This window comes from Phoenix dactylifera, chromosome 17 (assembly GCF_051530095.1).
Source record: "Phoenix dactylifera cultivar Ajwa chromosome 17, Ajwa_hap1_PhDact_Kaust_v1.1, whole genome shotgun sequence".
Classification (NCBI taxonomy): Eukaryota; Viridiplantae; Streptophyta; class Magnoliopsida; order Arecales; family Arecaceae; genus Phoenix; species Phoenix dactylifera.
Genome location: NC_143206.1, coordinates 15,289,747 through 15,311,474, shown reverse-complemented (window position 1 = coordinate 15,311,474; position 21,728 = coordinate 15,289,747). Strand labels below are relative to the sequence as shown.

Sequence of the window (21,728 nt, the reverse complement as noted above, 5' to 3'; positions counted from 1 at the left end):
ATACTCTATTATCCTATGATACAGATCCACACCATTATGGAAGTCGATTTGTAGAATAAGATCCAATAAACCCCAATACTTCATGGGAGCTTTTGGCTTCATGGGACCGTGCCACTTGACAGGCCAGGTCAAGGGCGACAATTTCACACCTATATTGGGCCGGCCGAATAAGGCTGCCTGATTAGGCCGTCAAAAGAAACTTGGGCGTGGGCCGGCCTGTTTGCATCCCTAACCAGCCGGCCGAATAAGGCTGCTTGATTAGGCCGTCAAAAGAAACTTGGGCGTGGTCCGGCCTGTTTTCATCCCTAACCAGCCGGGTCCGGCCTGTTTTCATCCCTAACCAGCCGATGGCCACTTATCCCACCTCCATCCCCATCGCTAATTTCTACGGCCGAGATCTGCCAATCCCTTTAAACGGCGGAGAGATCCACAGACCTCGCTTTTTCAGCCGAGGGTTTTCTTGAGGGTTTTCCACGACGCGAGAGGGCGAGAGAGAGAGAGAGAGAGAGAGGCGGTTTGAAGGACCAAGTGGGGAAGATTCGGCCATGGCGGATACGAATCACGCTTGCCCGAGATGTCCTCACTGCGCGGGGCCTCTCTCCAAGGACATGGTATCGCTTCTCTTCTCCTCCTTCGAATTCTTTATTCCAGCTTTCGACCTCGGTGATGGGGATCTCTTATGATGATTGCGGACTCTAATTTTGCTTTCCTGTGTCTCTGAAATTTTTGCAATCATTGTTATTTTGTCAATTCCGAACAGTGATTTATTGTATATGTGATTCGCTGATACTTGTTTTGAATTGATGGAAGGAAACGAGCAGTTGGACCGTGGCGCCGCTGATCCGAGATAGCTTTTGCATGGTGAATTTCCAACTTGAATTCCTCTTTTTCGATGACTTCATGACGATCTCAGATGTTTTGTTTTAGTTTCCAAACTCTTTTTTCTAACATATTTTGAGGTCACGGATTGGGCAGCTTAGTTTTCTATTTAAATTTTATTTGGGTCTTCGTGTTTCAGATCCTGCTTGGTTCAATGGTTGTTTTCACCTTTAAAGTTGCTTTTTTTTCTTCTGAATGTCTCACGCTTCATAAGCAATTTTTTAAGACAAAAATGAATAATTATGAGCTAAATTTGAGATAATGAAAGCACATTAGTTTATTTGTCTATTCGAACCTATTGTAATCGAAATTCTTTAAGTATCTTACAAACGATATTTTTTTGCTTAATTTATTGATGAGAATAGTAATCTAAAGGCCTTTCTTTTCACTCTTTTTGCATGGTCGCTGTGGTTAGATTGGTTCTGCTGTTGGAGGAACAGCAAGCGCATTCTATGGATTTAATCATGGTATGTTAATAGCCGTCCCATATCCACCTTATTGTTTTAGTGTGAAAATGTGAATTTATCGGTGTTAGTTGGCTTCAGAGTATGTTTGATTGGTTGGCTGTTTCATTTGTTTTATATTAGCCTTAATTTGACTGCTGAATATTGAATTATAATTAATTTATTTTGGGTGTAATGCAAAGGCTGTTCTTGTATGAGGGTATAGCCTTCCTTATATCTATTTAGACAATGGTGCCTCCCTTTTCTATATTTCTAATTCATACAAAGCCTTAGAAGAGATAAGTATGCCTATCAACTTCATGCTGCTTATATTGGGCTGGATTTTCTGTACTCCAATGTTCCAAGCTATTCATATTAGGTAATTATTTGGCAAAAAAAAATTCATGACAGATTTATGTAGAAGAAAGGAAAGCAAAGTATCCATATATACACAAAAACCTTATTATTGTGCTTATGCATTCATAAGTTCTTTATATGAAGGAAGACTAAATGCAGCTTATTATGAAATCTAAGTCACCTTTTAAAGCTATTGTAAAAGTTACTTATTATTTGGAGCTTGCATTGTATTCTGTGTTTGACAGTCAGTCAATAAACATTTTCTTTCAGTATGAGCTGTCGTCTCTTGCTTTTGCATCATTAGCTGGCCAGAGGTATCTATATTTGTGCTATTTATATTTTCTTTCTGGGCATCAGTAAGGAGATACAGTGTCACTAATTTCATGATACAAATAGATTTTTCCCTATTTTATGCATCTGATGCATTGGCAGCTCTTGTTGATCAGGACTTAATGTGGATGAGTCTAGGATAATGTAATGCACCATGGCAAATCTGAATTATAGCCTGTAGTTCATTATATCCATACAGTACATATATTCAACTTTTTCTGGTTCTTTGTCCTTTATATCAATTTGTCCATGTGTTATATTAATGAATATGGATCTAATGCAAGATCCTTTTGCATTCTGATTTACGTTGATTAGTTATGATTTTGAATTTCAATAAACATATGTATTTTGGAAACTCTATCTAGATTTATGCTTTGATTTTGCTTGAGGGTTTCTTATTGTATTTGGTGTATTCATTTCGTGCGAAAGTGAACTTCACTCTCAAGTGGTTATATCCTTTTTATATTTATTGCAGCTATGCCTATTGTCAGAAGGTGGGTGAAGGGGCCTATGTGGATACATTTTCTTATTGGTGTAAGTATCTCAATGCCTTGCACTTTCTTGTTATGCTTGGATGATTTTTTTTCCGCCTGCTTTTAACCATACATGACACCCCGTTCTCCCCTGATTTTTTTAATTTTGTGTTTTGTGAAGTTTATGTTTACTAGTCTTGTTCAACAATTAGGATGTCTTTATCATTATAATCACATGCATAAAAGACCATATTTACTATTATATTCATCTCCTTGAATTCTACGTAACTATTGTATGTTTTTTTTTTAACTTGAATGCCAACCTAAAACATAATTCCCTTCTAATGGGCACCTCTTTTATAGAAGTTATTCCTAAAATTTGCAGATGCTTATTTTTCCAAGTCTACCGTTACCTGGTTTTCCTCAATTTTACATTTGCATGCTTGTACTATAAATACCATTTTCCATCTTCTGATTTATTTCCTGTTCTTTGGTTGTTTCACCATTTATATCTAGATATATGGAGGGGAAAAAGATTTAACCTCATATAATTTCATCTGCTTTTTCTTGGTTTTCCTCAATTTCATATTCACATGCTTGTATGGTAAATGTCGTTTTTCATCTTCTGATTCATTTCCTGTTCTTTGGTTGTTTCACCATTTATATCTAGATATATGGAGGGGCAGAAGATTCAACCTTGTATAATTTGATTTGCATTTTTATTTTTAACTATGTGATGGCTTGGGAGGTTTATCTTTTGATGTAGTACATGTCCTTAAACTTGCACGGATGACATCAAATATATGGAAGCTGGAATGACTGACTTTCGATATTTATGATCATGGTTGCTGGATAGAGTGATATCTTGATGTGGTATAAAAGACATTAAATAGATCCTTTATGTTTTTCTCTCTGCAGGCTCCACCTGTAATTGTCTTCTCTTCGGCATGTGCTGGATTGGCAGGTTTGTTATTGCTCTAAAATTTTTATATAATAGTTGCTGCTTTTTGCCCCTGAAAGATAGTGACTTGTCAAAAAGAGAATGAATGGATTATACGACTTTAAATTCTTGCCTTGAGGAAGTTCTTGTCCATTATTCATATTTGACATGATTTCTAGAATTGTTCGCTCATTTGCATTCATTTTAAGAAAATCTATTAGGTGTTGGCAGAAGATATTTAATAGATAATAAATAAAAAAGTTTCAATTAAGTCCCAAAAAATAAATCTTATAATATTTTAAACTTATTTAATTAGAATGTTGCTTCATGATCATTTGTGGTGTCTTTGTTGCTTACCATACTGTTCATCTATTTTTCTATCTGCCTATACTTCACTGCTCATCTTTTATAGCAAAAACTTTCAGTTTTATCGCCATAATTTAAGATATATGCTGCTTCTCCGATGTTATTGCTGTTGGCACTCTGTGTTGATGAACATAAGAGCTATTATGTCTTGTGCTATATCTCCCTGATGCAAATGCTGTTGCTGTTTGTTTTTCTTCTGTGGAGTATCTTCCTTGGATCCCTCATCTCGTACTCTTTTTTATTTTCTTTTGCCTTTTAATTCATTATACCTTGTTATTATAGAAAGAAAATACCATCTTTTTATATTTTGCTGGTACTCTCTCTCTGTATCTCTCTCTCTGTCACAATCATGGTGGTTGAATGTCGTTTGTCCTGCTTCTTGGCCCTGCTGGTGGGGTTACTTCCTGCCTATTTTGAGTTAATTTCTAATACAGTGGGACTGGTTCTGTCAAGTTCTTCTTTCAACTTAGGCTTTTTGCATTCTTATTCCTCAAGCATAGTTTTAATTTCCAGTGAAATTACAGATTATTTGATTCGTTTGCTATGCTCCAAAATGACAAATAAAGGAGAGCTGCTGGCTTTATGAAGTCTTTCCATCAGAACGAGCAATGCCGATCCATGTCCGTTTTTGGCCAAATTTTCATGTCCTATGACAGTTTATTTCTGACATCCAAAGTTATTGATAATAATTATGCTTGCCTATGTTAAATGCTTGTTTCAAGTTCTGTACACATTCACATATGTTTATAGAACATAAGGGCTTTCCTTTTCCCCTTATTCTTCTGCCGTCACTTGCCAAATACTACTACATTTTTTTTTGACATTATATATAAGTTTGAAGTGTTCACATGTATAAGCTGGATCTCAGGTTTTAATAACTATCTCAATAACTGCAGTTCTTTTTATTATATACTTAGAATGCCAATGGCAAATCATTTTTAGAGATTATAATAGCATGTCATGGTTCTACAGGTGGTGCTCTACCAGCTCTCGCTCAACTGGCCTCTTCATCATATCATGCAGCCATGTCATCATCCTCCCTGGCGCATTCCTCCTCCCAGGATGATAACATGCACAAAACAAGAAACTCCTCCCCTCTGTAAACTGGTCACCGCCTTTCTTTTGCTTCCCAAATGAGTCTTGAACTTGTAAAAAAAAAGCATCCACCAATTTAGCTTTCCTTTCCTGCTCATCTTCACCAAGGATGGCTTGAAGCCTTGAACAATATCGTTCACTATAATTACCGAGGTTGCACTGGATAGTCGCATTTATGTGTATTCCATATTTGCTTCTTCCCTGAGCTCATCTCTGTAGATGATCTTGTTTTCTTGTTAAATAAATCCATTTATTTTATTACTACGAGTTTATTTAAATGATTTTTTTGGAGGTGGCTTGTTGAGGAATGGGAACTGAAACAGCTTACCGAAGTGGCTGCAATTAATTCATTACAGGGCATCCATTTGCAAACCATGTCCTGATATTAATATGGAAGAGTCCAAAGAGCCAACCTATGGTTTATCATTGTGCTTGTAATCTGTATCGCCAATGGTTGGAACATTTTTGTTGTGAGACTTGGGACATCGTACTAGTATCTATTTTAAGAATATATTTGATCAACAGCAATTAAATTGAAAAGGGGCATCCAATGGGCTTTGATTGGTTGTGCATGGCATGGTGTCATCAGAGTATGCTAATTGCTTGAGCAGAAGCAACAAACCACCTGCTGTACATTTGCAATGATGGATCAGATGCCTTCTGCATGATGCATGTGTTTTCCTATGCACATTGTTTGCTCATCCGGAAGAGGATCTCATGAGGTTTTTGCTCAGGGAGTCTATGAAGACCTCGGGTTGGATTCAGTAATACTAGGTTTGGAAGTTCTACTAGTTGACTTGGCCACCGTGGCCTTGCTGTGCCAGCCGCACTGATGCTTCTAAGATATTTGGTTCCCCCACTGTCATCAAATTAAGTCTGGATGGACTCGTGTTATTGATCATTGACCATCATTTCGGTGTCCTGAAGGTGAACTACCACTCTACTGTCATCCCTTGGATGAATCTATTCTGCAGCCTGCTTAGCTTAATTGTATTTGGTGACTTTTTTGTGTTACAATCAAGGCATTGATTTTTAAATGATGTTTGTTGCATGTAGTCTCTGGGTTAGTTGGGATCCATGGGTGCTCACCCATCCCAGCTCCCAGGATATCCATCTAGAGCCAAAAAAAGTATTGGATTAAGCTCTCTTGTACCACCCCATATAAACTCATTCACCAGATAAAACTAATGCACCATGTACCACACCTATACTTGTGCATACCGTTCGACTTTGTGTTGGTTTATGAAGTTCAGGTTGCAGGTAGGTGCCTTCATCTATGCATGCATGGAGAAATACATAGCAAAGTGCTATACAAAGAATGCAGTTCAGGTTTTCCCGAGATACAGAAGCAGTGACAAGTTTTTAGGACGCTGCTTATGAATCTTAAATTCTGTTATATATTTCACATTCTAAACTGCTTCCATGTGTATATATAACAGAGCAATTAATAACTAGGTTAGGCTTCATACATTAATAAATGCATATAATAGGCAAAGAAATCTTGACCCTACATCAAGAACTCCTAAAACGGACGGTCAATGTTGTCCCAGCTTCCTTAGGAAGTCAATAAGAACAATCGCCCAGGATCTAACGAAGATCCAATGCACCCATATAGCAAAGATCGCGTCTCTCGGTCGGTACTCGGCCCGCCGGTCCGTCACTCTCTCGGGAGTCGGGAGCTCACGAGGCAGCAGTTTCCGGGCGGCCTAATAAAAAAAAAAAAGAAGATCGTACTCTCTTGCCTTCCTCTTCTTTGGACGAGCCGAGGGCTCTCTATAGAAGCGATCGATGGGAGACCGTCTCCGGATTTTCCTAACGATCTCGTGCCTTTTCTTGATTTGGATTTCCGCGTCGGCGTCAATTCCGTTGAGCGAATCGTTGGGGATAGCTCCTCAAGGTAATCCTCTCGATTGTGTCTTTTTTTTTAAATATATAAACATTTACGTGACTTTTTTTTTTTTTTCAAATTTTCGAATTTTTACCTACCAATTTTTTTTTCGGATTTCTTAATTCTTCGATGCATCAGATTTGAGTTATTATAAATCGGATGTGATCAAATGCAAGGATGGATCGAAAAAATTCACCAAAGAACAGCTGAACGACGAGTTTTGCGACTGCCCGGATGGAACCGACGAACCCGGTCAGTATTTTTTTTAATTTTATTTTTTTGTCACTTTCTTGAGATCAATGATATATATTTTAAAGTTGTTATTTTTAGTGCGTTTCATATTGTTGATTTTTTTCCTGATTTTTAGTTGCATTTTTACGGACAAGGGTTAGGACATGTGTAGCGAGGTCTAAAAGTATAAAGTGGAACCTTTTTGATTTATTTGTTTTTTCTCTGATGGTTTTTTCTTTGATCGGATAGGTTATGTTGTGTTATCCTGCAGGGACATCGGCATGTTCGCAAGGGAAATTCTATTGCCGGAATGCGGGTCACATTCCTCTCACAGTCTTCTCTTCCCGTGTGAATGATGGTATATGCGGTAAGGATCATGCTCTTTACTGTCTGAAATATGATGGTATATTGTTTAAGGTAGGGCCTATTATTCATCAAAGGTTTCTCGATCTTTGCCATTAACCAGAAATATGAGAAAACTGTGATGTTTATTTGATGCAATTATTTTAATTTTACTGTTACTGCTAAAGCACCAATTCACAATAAGAGGAAAAAGAACACTAAATACAATTTAATGGTTGGATTTTTCAGGTTCACTATTTCAAGGAAAATCTTAGTCTCACTTTTCCTCAGTTGTTTTCGTTCATATAGCTGCACTACACAGTATGCATATTCCTGAGTTTGAAAATCATCAATGCATGAGCTTCTAAGCCTTTAAGCATTTTGTCATTGCCCGAATGCTGTGCTGTTTTATATTTTTTTCCGAAGCAATCATACATAGTTTTTAATATGGCCCTAATGTTAATGCTATGCATGAAGCGGCCAGGAAATCGTTAGAAGAAATAGCATCGGACAAGTGAGATTCAATCTTGGTGGAACTACATCAAGGGTTGGATGCAAGGCCATATCTGTTCGCACCTTTTCTTGATGAACTTGCTGCAAATTTTCAGAAGAAAGTTCAATGATTTATGATATTTGTAGATTATATAGTATTGATTGGTAGAAGAAGACTCTGGTCAAATGCAATTGATTTTTCAGAATGAACTTTGGAGGATAGTGGCCTAAATGTCATTAGATATAAATTATATGTAAATGTGACTTTTAGTGAAAATGTAAATAGTTTCTAGGCTGTGGTCTAAATTTGATGGTTAACTTAATCATTAATCATTCCGCTGAAAGAAAATAATGCTTTAATCACTATAGTGATATTTAATTTAGCAATATGAAAAAAATGGAGATATAAACTCTGATAACTAAAATCAAATTAGAGAAAATGTTGAATGTGGAGAGATAGTTCTGAAGTGTTTTGAGATCACTGTGCATCTCTGAGAATGGGGAAAAAATTCTAAGATAACAATGTTCCATGATTTATGATATTTGTAGATTATATAGTATTGTTTGGTAGAAGAAGCCTGGGGTCAAATGCAATTCATTTTTCTGAATGAACTTTGAAGGATAGTGGTCTAAATGTCATTAGATATAAATTATATGTAAATCTGACTTTTAGTGAAAATGTAAATAGTTTCTAGGCTGTGGTCTAAGTTTGATGGTTAACTTAATCATTAATCATTCCGCTGAAAGAAAATAATGCTTTAATCACTATAGTGATATTTAATTTAGAAATATGAAAAAAAATGGAGATATAAACTCTGATAACTAAAATCAAATTAGAGAAAATGTTGAATGTGGAGAGATAGTTCTGAAGTGTTTTACGATCACTGTGCATCTCTGAGAATGGGGAAAAAATTATAAGATAACAATGTTCCATGATTTATGATATTTGTAGATTATATAGTATTGTTTGGTAGAGGAAGCCTGGGGTCAAATGTAATTGATTTTTCAGAGTGAACTTTGGAGGATAGTGGTCTAAATGTCATAAGATATAGATTATATGTAAATGCTATGTTTAGTGAAATTGTAAATAGTTTTTAGTTTGTGGCCTAAATTTGATGGTTGATAGATGACTTTAATCATTAGTCATTTTCCTGAAAGAATAGAATACTTTAATCATCATAGTGATATTTAATTTAGCAAAATGAGAAGATTGAGGTATAGACTCTGATAACTAAAGTCAAAGTCAAATAAAGAAAATGCTGAATGTGCAGAGATAGTTCCGAAGTGTTTTGTGATTACTGTGCATCTTGGAGACTAGGTAAAAAAATATAAGATAACAATGAACCCAAAATATCAGTGATTGGAATTTGGAAGGGTTCAAGCAGAAAAGATGAGTATTTGAAGAATGTTGAATTGATTTTTGGTATAGAAAGGATAACGGTGAATATAAGTGCATCAAAGAAGCGTAGAACTTATAATTATTGAGGCCCTAGCTAGGAATCACTTGGGTCAGAGGACCAAAAAGGAAGTGAAGGCCTAAGATGATGTGGAAGAATTGGTAAGGAAGCTTCCAGGACATCTAGCCCCGAATTCAAGTAATTTCTGAAAAAGGATCAAAATTCCAATTCTGCAAGGTGGACAAAAGTTTCTTAAAAATCATGGTAAGGCTTCATGTTGTAGTCTTGGATCAATCAGTCATATGGCCATTAAGATATGTTAGATCCAGGTTACCAAGAGTGTTTTTTCATAAGTTACAGGGATTCATTGGAATGATTAGATCTTCTATGTAAGCCAAGTTTGGTGCTTATATAATGGGGTAACTAACTTTATAGCCTATGAAATCTTTAGGTCTTGCAACTCAGAGTTTACCGTATACTTAGTATGGATCAGCTACTAAAGTGTGAAAGATGTTTGTCTTTGCAGGCCATTTGTTATCTCAATTAAATTCATACCCATAAATGCCATAACTTGCAATTACATGCCATCATTATATGCTCTATCAAGTTATTATGCCAAGTGTTTTCCTTAATCTGTACCCTCCCTTTCATAGATTGATATATGATGATCTAAATTTGTGTATGTGATGAGAGAGAGAGATTTCTAACATAGGGTTGTACACGGACAGATTTTGTATGACGGCAAGATTGTTTTATATTTTTTATCATGCTGGATTAATCTGTTGCGAATAATTCTCTATTTTGTAAATTCTAGTTTTGAACTTTGATAACTCTGTGGTCCCTTCACAAGGACATACCACTGTAATCTTCAAAACTGCAGTTTTATTGATCTTGGTCCCTCTTTTTTCACCTTATGTTCTCTCATGCAGATTGTTGTGATGGGAGCGATGAATATAATGGCATTGTGAACTGTCCAAATACATGTTGGGAGGCTGGTAAAGTGGCCAGGGAGAAATTGCAGAAGAAGATAGCGATGTTTCAGAATGGAATTACTATTCGAAAGCAGGAAGTGGAAGAGGCAAAACAAGCATTTGCGAAAGATGAAGCAGAATTGTTAAAACTTAAAAGTGAAGAGAAGATACTCAAAGAGATTGTTCAGAAGCTTAAAGGTGCTCTCTTGTCATTACTTGTTCAAACAGTCAGCTTTTTCGATTATAGAAGTAGTCAATAGTTCATGTAATTGTGGTGCTTCTGCTACACTCTGGTGAAGTTAAATTAGACATAATAATCTTAGTGGGTTCTTGTAACAGCAGGAATGCTACTATCCTCATTTATTGTTATGATCTTGTAAGTTCTTCCAGATCTAAAGATGCCCTCACTGCTTGATGTGGCTGCCATGAGTCCTTTGAACTTACTTATCTTGTCGAACTGGATATACTTAAAAGTTTCAATGCTCAAGGTTTGGCCTAAAATATTCTTGTGGCAAATGTTGCTCGAAGTTACACTAAGTTTTTTAATAAAGTGAATGGCACACAAAAAAATAGATAAAAAGAAGCTAAGAAATGTGAAAAATATCCATTAGAGTTTCGAAAATAAAAACGTATATATTATGTTGAATAATCTAATAAGATTGAGTTAAAGTTTAAGCCACTACAACTTTTTATTGATTCACCTCAAAAAAAAATTATTATTAACTCTATAATTTATAGCTCCATCTGCCTTCTGGTTTTAAAATTGGAAATCACTGGATTACCTCATCTTGGAGCATTTGGTGGTCATCGTAACTTATTGTGTTATAAAGTTTCTGGATTAGCTCCATCTGCCCCACTTTAGTATTCTAAAGTGTGATGATTTTTGGTTTTAAGGCTTATCATAGGCTCCCCCACTTAGAAAAAATTCTTAGGTATTAACTATTAGAATATCTCTCTCATTTTTTCAGACAGTAGGATTCAAAATTTTCCACTCTGTCGAATTAACCATTTTAAGAAGAAAGGCATATCCAATAAGGCATTCACAATTTCACATACTTTCAAATCTTCATGTTGTGATAGATTTAAAGGATTAATAATTTGAACAAGAAGGTTTGGACAAGGTAAAATCTATGAACCAGGTCCTTTTTCTTTCAATAGCTTTTTGTTGACCTTCCATGCAGAGCAAAAAGAACGAATTGAGAAGGCAGAGGAGGAAGAACGTAAAAAAAAGGAGGAAGAAATTAGGCTCAAAGAAGCTGAAAGGAAAGCTAATGAGGCAAAGAAAGCATTTGAGGAATCTTCACATGATAGCAGTGATCAGGCTCCTGAGAAATTGTCAGAATTACCTAATCAGGTTTGCATAGTCATTGCATTGCTTCATTCAATGTCTTATATTTGGTTTTCGGCGCATTATCTTGTCTATTATCTTACGGTTTATGTTCACCGATTTTTATGCCTAACCACCAGTCTTGAAATCCAGCTTGAACATATTCCTGTACAAACTCTTCAGCTAAGTGCAATAAACCCTGCCATGAGACATGTAAGGGAACTCTTAGTAAAATGCAACAGTTGCTCAGCTGTGCTAATATATCTATCATTTAAATTTTCTAAAGCAGCATGTTAGAATTGTGTATTGTAGTTTAGCTTCCTGATTTTCAATGCATAAGGTGTGAATCCACAATGTTGCATTGCATGCTTTGTACTGCATGACTTGGAACCAAATAAAGGTGATCCAAAGAAGGCAGTACCATCCGAACCATCCAGTTTAGGGTGTACCGAACCATGCTGGAGGTGGACAGGCATGGTTCCGCCCCTCGGTTCGAAAAATCGGGCGAGGGAGGGTGCGAGGGAGAAGGAGAGAGAGGGAGAGAGGGAGAAGGAGAGGAGGGGGGGGATATGGATAAGCTAAGAGAGACGGAGGAAGGGGATTCCCACCTCATCAAGACAATGATCCCTATTCGTTTTGAAACGGGGTTCCCTTTTTTTAGTTTTTGCCGGCTTCGAACTGAAGCCGGCAAGCATTGCCAACTTCAATTGCATTGATCTCTCTTTGATTTTTTTCCAGCTTCAAACTAAAGTTAGTAACCATTGCCGACTTCAATTATTGCCAACTTCAATTAAGTTGATCCTTTTTTATTTTTGCCGACTTCAGTTAATTGAAGTCGGCAATGGTTGCCGATTTCAATTTGAAATCGACAAAAATAAAAAAGGAACCCTTGTTTCGTACTGAAGCAAGGACCGTTGTCTCGATAAGGCCAGAACCCCCTCCTTCCATCTCTCTCAGTCTTTCTCTCTCCCCCCTTCCCTCTCCCTCTCTCCCTCCCTTTCTCCCTCTCCCTCTCCCTCTCCCTCCCTCCCTCTCTCTTCCTCTCTTTTTTTCTCCCTTCCCACCCCCCTCTCTGGTTCTTCCTTTATTGCTACGCACTGGAACGACATGTTACCATATTGTACCATACCATCAGCCAACCCGTATGGGTCCTGATATCGGTACAACTAACCTTGAGGTGATCATTTCAACAATCTATTAGTGACCTTACTATTGTACATAGACTACAATATACTTTTTGATCTCAACTTAGAATTTTGAATCTTTTTAATTTAATTTTTGAAATATACTAGTGGTGATAATTATGTGAATAATATTCTATGCAATAATAGCTAGTATATTATGTCTAGGCTAGGTATTTCCCAGATAGGTATTTCTTTTGCCATTTCTTAATTTGCTTATAAGCTGCTGTTTCAGGATTTAGCTACCTACTTGTGTGTCGGTAGGTTTGAGACCATACTATTAGAGATTTCCGTAGTTTAGTTAGTCAAGATGAATATTTGAAATTTGTCATGAAAAAGGGAATTGGTAAAATGCAAGAGACGAAGATATTAAGGCATTGCCCAGAAACTTCAGACATCGGACCTGATAATAAAATTAGGAGGACCAGAGCACAACGTCTACATCGTCGATGTTGCACTAATCTTCTTCTTTTTGAGAAGCCATTGTTCTGTTCTTAAACAATACTCTTAAGTTAATATTAATAAATTGTGCCTGCTTTTTTTATGCCTATTATTAAGCTCAGTGCTGCTTAGGTTGTCAGCACTTTGTATATCTAATTTTGATTTTATTTTAGGACCTGATTCCAACCTGATCTTTATTTATTTATTTACTAGTCTCAAACTGCTACCTAGTTAAGATCCCTTTTATAGAAGCCCCTGCTTGACTTGGCCCAGGAACCAAGATGATTTCCTAGTGGTGAGATATGTTATAATTAATAACACCACGAGGTTAAGAAATTAAGTGAATATGTGCATCGAAACTAGAGATGTAAAGGCCTGTTTGGTCTTGACAGACCAGGCTGTGGCCTTGAACCTTCATTCTACAGGTTTTAGCTGCTAGACCTAACCCAATCTGCTGGTGTCTGCTGTAAGGCCCATAATCAGCTACACAGTGGATGGGCTCTGCTGGTATACGTTTGCCTAACTAATTAATCATCTTGCCTCTGTTACTGTTATAAGCTCTAAGGATCTGTCAGGTGCTACCAGTTGCTCAATGGTTTTACGTCGTGCATATTCTTCTGGGGTTCATGGTTATGCAACACCCTTTTGGCTAATGCCTGACTTTGTACTCTATTAACAGGATGCAATGGAAGATCACCATGATTCTGCAATAGAAGAGAAAAGTGATTATACCGCTGAAACTGAGATATCTGATAGTCAGGCAGTGGGAAAGGTATTTACAAGTTCTTGTGCTATTTTTGTTCTATATGTTGATTTTTGATGATAAGCTTTTCTCTTCCTCATTGGCATATGTTTTCTTGCTTATTGAGGCAGGTAGCCAATGATCATGATGACACTATAGCCAAGTCTGGAGATGAGACTGATGATACAATAGCCAAGTCTGGAGATGAGACTTATGATACAAATGAAGAATCATCTTTCAGTCATGTGGAAAAGCAGGTAACATGCTCCTAGTTGTTTCAAAGAATATGTAATTTTACATGGAAAATGGTTATTTTTTCACGTTCTTTTGTATTTTTGTGTCAGCATTTGGTCGGAGACCAAGATAGCACTATGCTGAAAGCTGACACTGATGATTATACTAGAAGTAAGGAAGCACCTTCCAGTCATGTGCTGGAACAGGTAATATGAATAACTGATTCTTGATGCTTCCATTTTATCAAATTTGGTTCTTCCAACCTTATTCTAACAATATGAGGTGTCTTAGATGTGTTCCCCAAGGCAAAATTCTGCAGATCATTGATGAGTGTTGATGTTGAATTTGTTCAACTATCTTTAATATTTTTGAGGTACTTTTACTGGTTTAATTTGCTGTTCTCATGTTGGCAAAAAGCCATGATGGGTGAGAACCAGAAACTTCAGAGAGATCAATTGAGAATTTGGCTATCATCAAATTTGTTCTTAATAGAAGCATGGCAAACTTGTCAACATGCTCATAAAGCGAAAACCAAAAGTTGTGTCTTTTCATGTTCTCATTACACTTGCACAGTGGTAAATCATATTGTATTTTGAACTTCTTGTAGTTTTAAAAATTTATATTCCAAGCAGAGGCAGAGGCTCAGGCACATGCTTCTTATACATGCCTTGGCTTAAATTATAATTTTAGGGATGAACATCAGGCAGGTTGGGGTAGGCCATAGGTGGCCTCACGCTTGGCGCAGGTTACTAGACAGCTGGCCCGAGCTCAGCCCAGTCTATGCGCAACATAACATGCATGGGACCAAGCTCAGCCCAATATGTTACAAGTGAGCTCAAGTTGATATCGGGCCAGCCCAAATTAGCAACAAATCAAAATTTGAAGAAAGAAAGAACACCCTCATTCCCCTTATATAGTCATTTTATAATGCCAAATCTATGTTAATAATTTTATATAATCCTTACTTCGAAGAATAATTCCTTCAAGGATTAGTATTTTTACCTATATGATAGACAATTTTTAGTATCATATTTTTACTATAGTTGTGTAATGTAACCAAATATATATATATGCTATATAATTATTGGGCCAGGCCAGGTTGGGCTATTGATATCATAAATCATTGGCCCAAGCTAAGCTTGTTATTAAATCAGTATCAAAATTTGTAACCTAGGCTTTGGCCCAACCATAGAAATGTTGACCCAGTCTTATCCTAATGTGGGCTGGGTCGAGTGGGCCATGGGCTGGCCTCGCCCAGTGTGCATCCCGAATAATATTTACTCTAAGTCAAATGCCATGTTATTACTTCATGACATTTTGTATTTATAATGCAAAAATATTTAGGTATACATCCTCACAATTTAACCTTTGAGTACATGGGCTCATCATGCAGTGCATGTTTTATTTGGCGTATATCATATGCTCAAAAAGCAATTGTAGAAATAATCGTAGAGTTTCTAGGGTAACTTGTGAAATGGGATAATGAAATCTGGAAAAGTTTTAAATTTCTGTGGTTATTTGCAACTTTCAGTTTTGTACTTGAAAAAAAGCTTGGTCTATAAGTCAAGGAAGGGCCATATTTGATTAAAATATGACATCATAAGCAATGATAACACAATGTTGGATTTAATAGGAAACTCAGGCTATCAAGAAACTTATATTGTATTATTTACATGATGTTGCATCTATAATCTTCTACTATCTTTTTTTATTATTATAAAAAAATAATTAACTCACATATGAAAGAACCATTGTTTGAAATAATATTTATAACCAGTATTAGTTTACCTGATATCTAGCAACAAGATCAATGAAGAAACAAATGAAGTTGAAAGGATTCTGGTTCTTCTCTTGCTAGAATAATCGCATTATTTTCTTTGTAACCTTATAAAACAATATGAAAACCAGTTTAGTAAAGTGTGTGCTATTGCTGCTTCAGATTTTTGTATTTATTTACCTTTTGTTGACTCATTACATCACACAGAAGAATTCTGGTTTATAAATTCTAGTTAGAGTATTCATGTCAATTTTCATGGATTGGTATTTTGGCATTAATCATCTATGTTCTAGTCTAGCAGGGGCAAGTTCTTGACAGTACCGAAGGATTGTCGAGAGAAGAGTTGGGCCGTCATGTAGCTTCTCGCTGGACAGGGGAAAATGCTGCAGAGGAAGAGGATGGAGTTGACACTGCAAAAGAGCAAGGACATGAACATGATGAAGATATTCCAGAAGAAAATCATGGTGGTTATAACTCATATAGTGATGAAGATCATAACTTTGATGATGATGATTTTGAAGATGACCCAGATATGGAATTTGGAGATCACGAAGAGCCTGCTGGAACCGACAGCTCTGATGAAAATGACAAAACTGACTATTCAGGTTTTTGTTTGTAGTTTCCTGTGAGGGCAACAAAAGTTTTCCATCACATTGAATAAACTCAATACTTACGGTGCTTAGAAAACATGTCCGGGGTTGATTATGTGTGCGCTAATTGTTGTTCATTTTTTTAGATTTAACTTCCTCTGGTAGCTCATCATGGCTGGACAAGATTCAACAGACTTTCAGTAATGTTTTTCAAGCTATCAACTTTTTCAAAAGTCCAGTAAACATATCAGGTATTCTTTTTCTTTGCAAAATCATATCAGTGACAAAGAATGAGAATCATGCAGTCTTATGTTGTAATTTATGCAGAAGCTGATACTGTCAGAAAAAAATATGAGGACTCAAGCTCGAAGTTGTCTAAAATACAATCAAGAATATCCAGTCTAAGTGAAAAGTTGAAACATGATTTTGGTAAGTATATTATAATGAGAATTTGATTTGGTAATGAACATCTGTTCTCATGTGTGCATCCTTGTGCACCTGTTTGTGAAGTCAGAAGATAATAAGGTTATAGAATGCTTCTGTCATATTTATACTATCCTGCATTACCATCTAAAGGGGGGGAAGAAGGTTTTGATAATTATCATGCAGTATTTGTGTTTCTTCAAGATTTTGTTCTGATTTTTTTATCACTTTATACTTTTTAAATGTCTTGCCTACACTCTCCTATGCGTATCATGCATGTTTTCAACATAAGCTCATAGATTCATTCCTTCACAATGTTCTCTTCAACATAATCAATCTTGGTACAGTCTTGAGGAGGGCTTTTGCCTTTTGTTGTTGTGATGTTGTTTATATGGAGCTGTGGCTTTATCCAAGGTTATGACGCAGGGAACTAGAGATACATGAAATGATCAAATTTTTGACAGACTCATCCAGTTCACTGTCCTCCACCATTATAAAATTCCACACCAAGATCACTTCATATGACATTGCTTTGTTTGATTTTATGGTGGTCGGTAACTTCTGAAATTATTAGTTTCCTTCAAGGATGCCCGGAAGTTTAATCTTGAAGATGTAAAATTGTGGCCCCCAACTATAGCATGTCCTTACAAGACATGTAAGACATGTATAATGTAGATCTTTGTCCAAGCTATGACATAAACAACCTTCTGCTCATACCAGAACAGCCAACAAGAGATAGATAAAATGCACATGTACAACAAATACAGGATCATATCACAGCCTAATACCATGCAGTTATAAAGAAACTGAGTGCGCTCAGGTAAAGTTGATTATTGAACAGAAGTGCAACCTTTTCATTTTAACAAAATAAACTTCTGTTTGAGCATATAATAATTGATGAAAGAGAGTAAATTGCTGGCTGATTTTGATCAAACCATGGGGTGACCAAATTACTCCATGGGTTTTAGCCATGCAGTTGATGTATGACCATTTTTGTTTTTTCTCCCAATGATTAGGTACTTTGGTACTAAGCTGGATACTGTTCTATTATTTAAAGTTCTTTTTTAGTTTTAAGGATGATACAAGAATGAAAGAAAAGAGGAGACAGCATTAAGGATAGAGGAGACAAACTTCAAACTGTAAACAATCTTGCAACTCTCTTTATATATAATAGGTATGCTGATCCGAAAAGTAATATGATTAACATCGCCTGTGAATTTCATGACAAAGCTATTGTAATTTTTGTGAGGCTACAGAGATTTTTCATACCATGTGCATTGGTGCATGCCAAAAACATCCTATGGTTGCAATCATATTTTTGACTGCAATAGATTTGACATGTCTGAAAGACACGGAGGAACAGAGGTACCCTTTTAGTTTTCAAGGAGCAGGTTGGCTAGCGAGCTTTGTAATGGGTGAGGAATTCAAAAGTGTTGGTGGTGGATAGAGCCAGCACACTTGCAAGCCGCTGGTTCTTTTTAATGTTTAGGGCATGATGGAAGGCTGTGCTTTTTAAATTGCATGCAATATGTAGGAAACTTAATATTAGGGTGCTAGATCACATGCAAAACTCACCTTTGTTCTTATAAATCCGTAATATTTGATGATAGCACAAATACAAAAACCTTTTTTTTGTCATCATGTGGTTGTCTATAAGGTGATAGGCCAGATGGTTCTTATATTGTTTATATTAATTTGCAAGTGCAAGATAAGTAGTTTGTAAATTACGCTGTTTCTACTTTATTTCTTTAATTGCTTGTGTGAGAATATGGTCATGTTTATGACTTAAGTTAAACAACAATAGTTTTCTGAAGTTTGAAATTTTCTTGCTAGGCAAGGATAAAGAATTTTATTCATTCTATGATCGTTGCTTTGAGACCAAGCAGAACAAGTATGTATACTGTACACACCATTCTTTTAAGTGTGCTCAAAATAGTATGATTATCACAGTTCTTGTTATTTCATCCTATTTTTGTGGCTTTTGGAAATTCTTGTTGGTAGGTATGTCTATAAGGTCTGTCCATTTAAGAAAGCCTCTCAGATTGAAGGGCACAGTACCACGCAATTGGGGTAAGTTCTAGAGATGCTTTGTTTATATTAAAAAAAATTGTATCACTGATAACCCATCTTCCTTGGCAAAAAACAAGGGGCTCTAATAAGGAAGTTCCACATTACATAAACAACACCATACTAGCCCAAGGGTCTGCATGTTTTCTGATATTTGACCATTCATATCTGTGTACATAGAAGCATTAAAAAGCATGATATGGTAATGTCCATTGACCATTATATGTTATACCCAATTTTTTGTATCACTGATAAAATATTCCTTGGCAAAAAACAAGGGGCTCTTATAAGAAAGTTTCTCATTACATAACACCACCATACTGGCCCAAGGGCCTGCATGTTTTCTGATATTTCATCATTCATATCTGTGTATGTAGAAGCATTAAAAGGAACATAGTAGTGTCCACCGACCATTATTTCCAATTTTTTTCTGTTAATTTTAATTTGGGACCTTTGTAACCTTTGAAATGAAGTCTTCTTTGATTATCGCAAAAACTTTAGAATCTTTCAATCGCATCAAAAGAGAATATTGTAGCAATGACACTAATTTAAGGATAGGGAGAGTAAAAAGGGCAAAAGACAGTTGTTTTACCAATTGACCTTCATGAGCCTAGCTTAACCTGTATTTGAATAACTTTAGTTCTCTATGGGTCTCTCCGGGAATCTCTATCTGTTTTAAGGAATAATGTCGCTAGTGGTTGCTGGGTCATATTATGGTATGGCAGGGTAGTGTTCGTGCCACATTCTAACAAGATGAAAATATATCTACTTGATTTGGTTGGATGCTATCTCATTTTATTATATGCAGGTACTGGGATAAATTTGAGGAGTCATACAGAGTCATGCTGTTTTCCAATGGAGATAGATGTTGGAATGGCCCTGATAGAACTCTAAAGGTACTGTTTGAATTTCCTTATCAACCTTGTATGAGATTTCTTAAGGTAGCGGTTCTGATTGCTCACATTTTGTCCAGGTTAGGCTTAGGTGTGGACTGAAAGATGAGCTTATGGATGTTGATGAACCAAGCCGATGCGAGTACGCAAATCTTCCATCATTCTAACCTTTCTTCTCATGATCATCTTTTCTCATGTTTAACGTTGCCCATGTCAGGTATGTAGCTATACTATCAACTCCAGGCCTATGTCTAGAAGAGAAGTTAAAGGTACGTGCTTGAACTTTTTAATTATTGTGATATGCCTCTTTTCTTGTAACTCGGATCTTATAATGGAATCCTGGTAACTGCGGCAGGAACTGCAGGAGAAACTTGAAGATGTGAACGCAAGTCGACCCTCCATTCACGACGAGCTATGAGATCTTTTCCACAATTTGCAGTGAACAAAACATTCCTAAGTGCTTCCCACCACCCTCGTTTGAGCGTAAGAGGTTCATGAGAAGCCTTTCCTGTTGGAACTGTGGAGAAGTTTGTGACGGCCCCATGGAGACCACATTCTGATTGGATGTCATGAAGCCACCTTCCAATATTTAAAAGCTTCCGAGCTCACTACATGCTGCTGTTGCAATTCTTTTGCCATCCTTCAACACGAATGCTGATTGAGAATAGAGAATATCAAGGCAACTCTTAGTTTAATTTACTTAGATTATCTTCATGCACTTGTACTGCTGATCAATCTGAATTCTCATTAGCCGTTATTGTATAGTAATTGTTCTGTTGTGATAAGGTAAACTTGTAAACTATTCGGTCATCATAGCCTAAAAACCTTGATTGATATTTCAAGAACAAACTGTGGTTCGATATGGTCATCATTATCCAAATCAGTATTTATTTAATACAACATATTTTATACGGTAGAAGCTTTTTTGGGCAGAAATTTTGAAAGATTTGAATTTTGAGAAATAATTATTTTACTGAAAAAAATTAGTGCAAATACCAAATATAAAATGTATATAATTTCTTATATTAGATAAAACTAGAAGGCTATGCACCATGTATTAGTACCGATGAACATCGTGTGTTTAGAAAGTGTATATTGATTTACCGAAATGTATATATTGGCTCGTTAGATGATTTAATCTTAGTCTATATTACTTGGCTTTGAAGTATATTTTGAAAATTATATATCGATTCACTTGAAGATGTGTCTTAAATCAGTATCAAAGAAACTTGTAGTATGTATCAAGAAGTTGACGAATATATATCATCTGGTTATGTAGTGCGTACTAGTGAGCATGAGATTCTATAAACTATGTATCGATTTACTGTAATGTGTGTATTAAGTTATTAGATGGCTAATTTGCTAAGTATGCATCACTTGATCATGTACTATGTACTGATGAACATTATATTCTGAAAACTATGTATTGATTTATCTATATGTGTTTATTGACTTGCTAAATGACTAATTTGCTTCCTGTGTATCCTCTGACTATGTAGTGTGTACTGATTAAAACAATATATTTTGAAAATAAACAAGGAAAAAAGAGATGCTATGCACATTTTTTTTTCTATTTTTATAATCTTGGTGCCGATAACTTTATTAATAGAAAAAGTTTTTGATTTTTGTTTTTCTACTTCAAAATGGATACTAGAAAAAATATGGCAAAATGAGAAGCACGCCTCATGGCACACCCCATATAATTTTTGCTTGATCTCACTTGACCATGATATTTATTTTGTTTTTAGATTGTAGTATGTCCGCTCCCTCGAAAAGAGTATCTGATCAAATAAACTAGAAATTCCCGAAGAATGAAGACAACTAAATTTCAAACAATCGATCCCCAAGC

General features: G+C 36.1%; 2 protein-coding genes across 10 annotated transcripts; both read left to right on the top strand.

The window, feature by feature from the left end:
* The first annotated feature begins 409 nt into the window (after positions 1 to 409).
* On the top strand, positions 410 to 5,568 carry LOC103709654 (uncharacterized). Of its 4 annotated transcripts, XM_039132926.3 has the most exons (7): positions 414 to 611; positions 811 to 861; positions 1,295 to 1,346; positions 2,485 to 2,543; positions 3,401 to 3,446; positions 4,313 to 4,408; positions 4,761 to 4,990. In XM_039132926.3, the coding sequence occupies exons 1-6, from the start codon at positions 546 to 548 to the stop codon at positions 4,372 to 4,374; spliced, it is 336 nt and encodes a 111-aa protein (XP_038988854.1). In that variant the 5' UTR covers positions 414 to 545; the 3' UTR covers positions 4,375 to 4,408; positions 4,761 to 4,990. The 4 variants fall into 4 exon arrangements, with proteins under 4 accessions (XP_088569793.1, XP_088569792.1, XP_038988854.1 ...); XM_088713666.2 differs by lacking the exons at positions 4,313 to 4,408; positions 4,761 to 4,990 and adding an exon at positions 5,240 to 5,547 and having other exon boundaries at positions 411 to 611; XM_008795108.6 differs by lacking the exon at positions 4,313 to 4,408 and having other exon boundaries at positions 420 to 611; positions 4,761 to 5,161.
* Positions 5,569 to 6,478: 910 nt separating this feature from the next.
* On the top strand, positions 6,479 to 20,728 carry LOC113460921 (glucosidase 2 subunit beta-like). 6 transcript variants are annotated; one of them, XM_039132923.3, is made up of 17 exons: positions 6,479 to 6,780; positions 6,910 to 7,023; positions 7,274 to 7,369; positions 10,163 to 10,402; positions 11,386 to 11,558; positions 13,833 to 13,925; positions 14,027 to 14,152; positions 14,240 to 14,335; positions 16,208 to 16,511; positions 16,643 to 16,747; positions 16,824 to 16,925; positions 18,753 to 18,810; positions 18,921 to 18,989; positions 19,795 to 19,882; positions 19,960 to 20,021; positions 20,097 to 20,148; positions 20,235 to 20,728. In XM_039132923.3, exons 1-17 carry the CDS (start codon positions 6,672 to 6,674, stop codon positions 20,295 to 20,297), a joined length of 1,950 nt encoding a protein of 649 aa, XP_038988851.1. In that variant the 5' UTR covers positions 6,479 to 6,671; the 3' UTR covers positions 20,298 to 20,728. The 6 variants fall into 6 exon arrangements, 4 of the variants coding, with proteins under 4 accessions (XP_038988851.1, XP_038988850.1, XP_088569790.1 ...); XR_015974458.2 differs by having other exon boundaries at positions 6,484 to 6,780; positions 19,965 to 20,021; XR_015974457.2 differs by having other exon boundaries at positions 6,484 to 6,780; positions 16,205 to 16,511; positions 19,965 to 20,021.
* The last annotated feature ends 1,000 nt before the right edge of the window (positions 20,729 to 21,728 follow it).

What these genes read in the sequence shown, in the direction of transcription:
- LOC103709654 (XM_088713666.2), top strand. Translation starts at nt 546, where the DNA reads ATGGCGGATACGAATCACGCTTGCCCGAGATGTCCTCACTGCGCGGGG. An exon ending in ATTCTATGGATTTAATCATG is followed by an intron (nt 1,347 to 2,484) that starts GTATGTTAATAG and finishes TATTTATTGCAG; the next exon opens with CTATGCCTATTGTCAGAAGG. An exon ending in GGATACATTTTCTTATTGGT is followed by an intron (nt 2,544 to 3,400) that starts GTAAGTATCTCA and finishes TTCTCTCTGCAG; the next exon opens with GCTCCACCTGTAATTGTCTT.
- LOC113460921 (XM_039132922.3), top strand. Translation starts at nt 6,672, where the DNA reads ATGGGAGACCGTCTCCGGATTTTCCTAACGATCTCGTGCCTTTTCTTG. An exon ending in AAGTCCAGTAAACATATCAG is followed by an intron (nt 16,748 to 16,823) that starts GTATTCTTTTTC and finishes TAATTTATGCAG; the next exon opens with AAGCTGATACTGTCAGAAAA. An exon ending in TTTGAGACCAAGCAGAACAA is followed by an intron (nt 18,811 to 18,920) that starts GTATGTATACTG and finishes TCTTGTTGGTAG; the next exon opens with GTATGTCTATAAGGTCTGTC.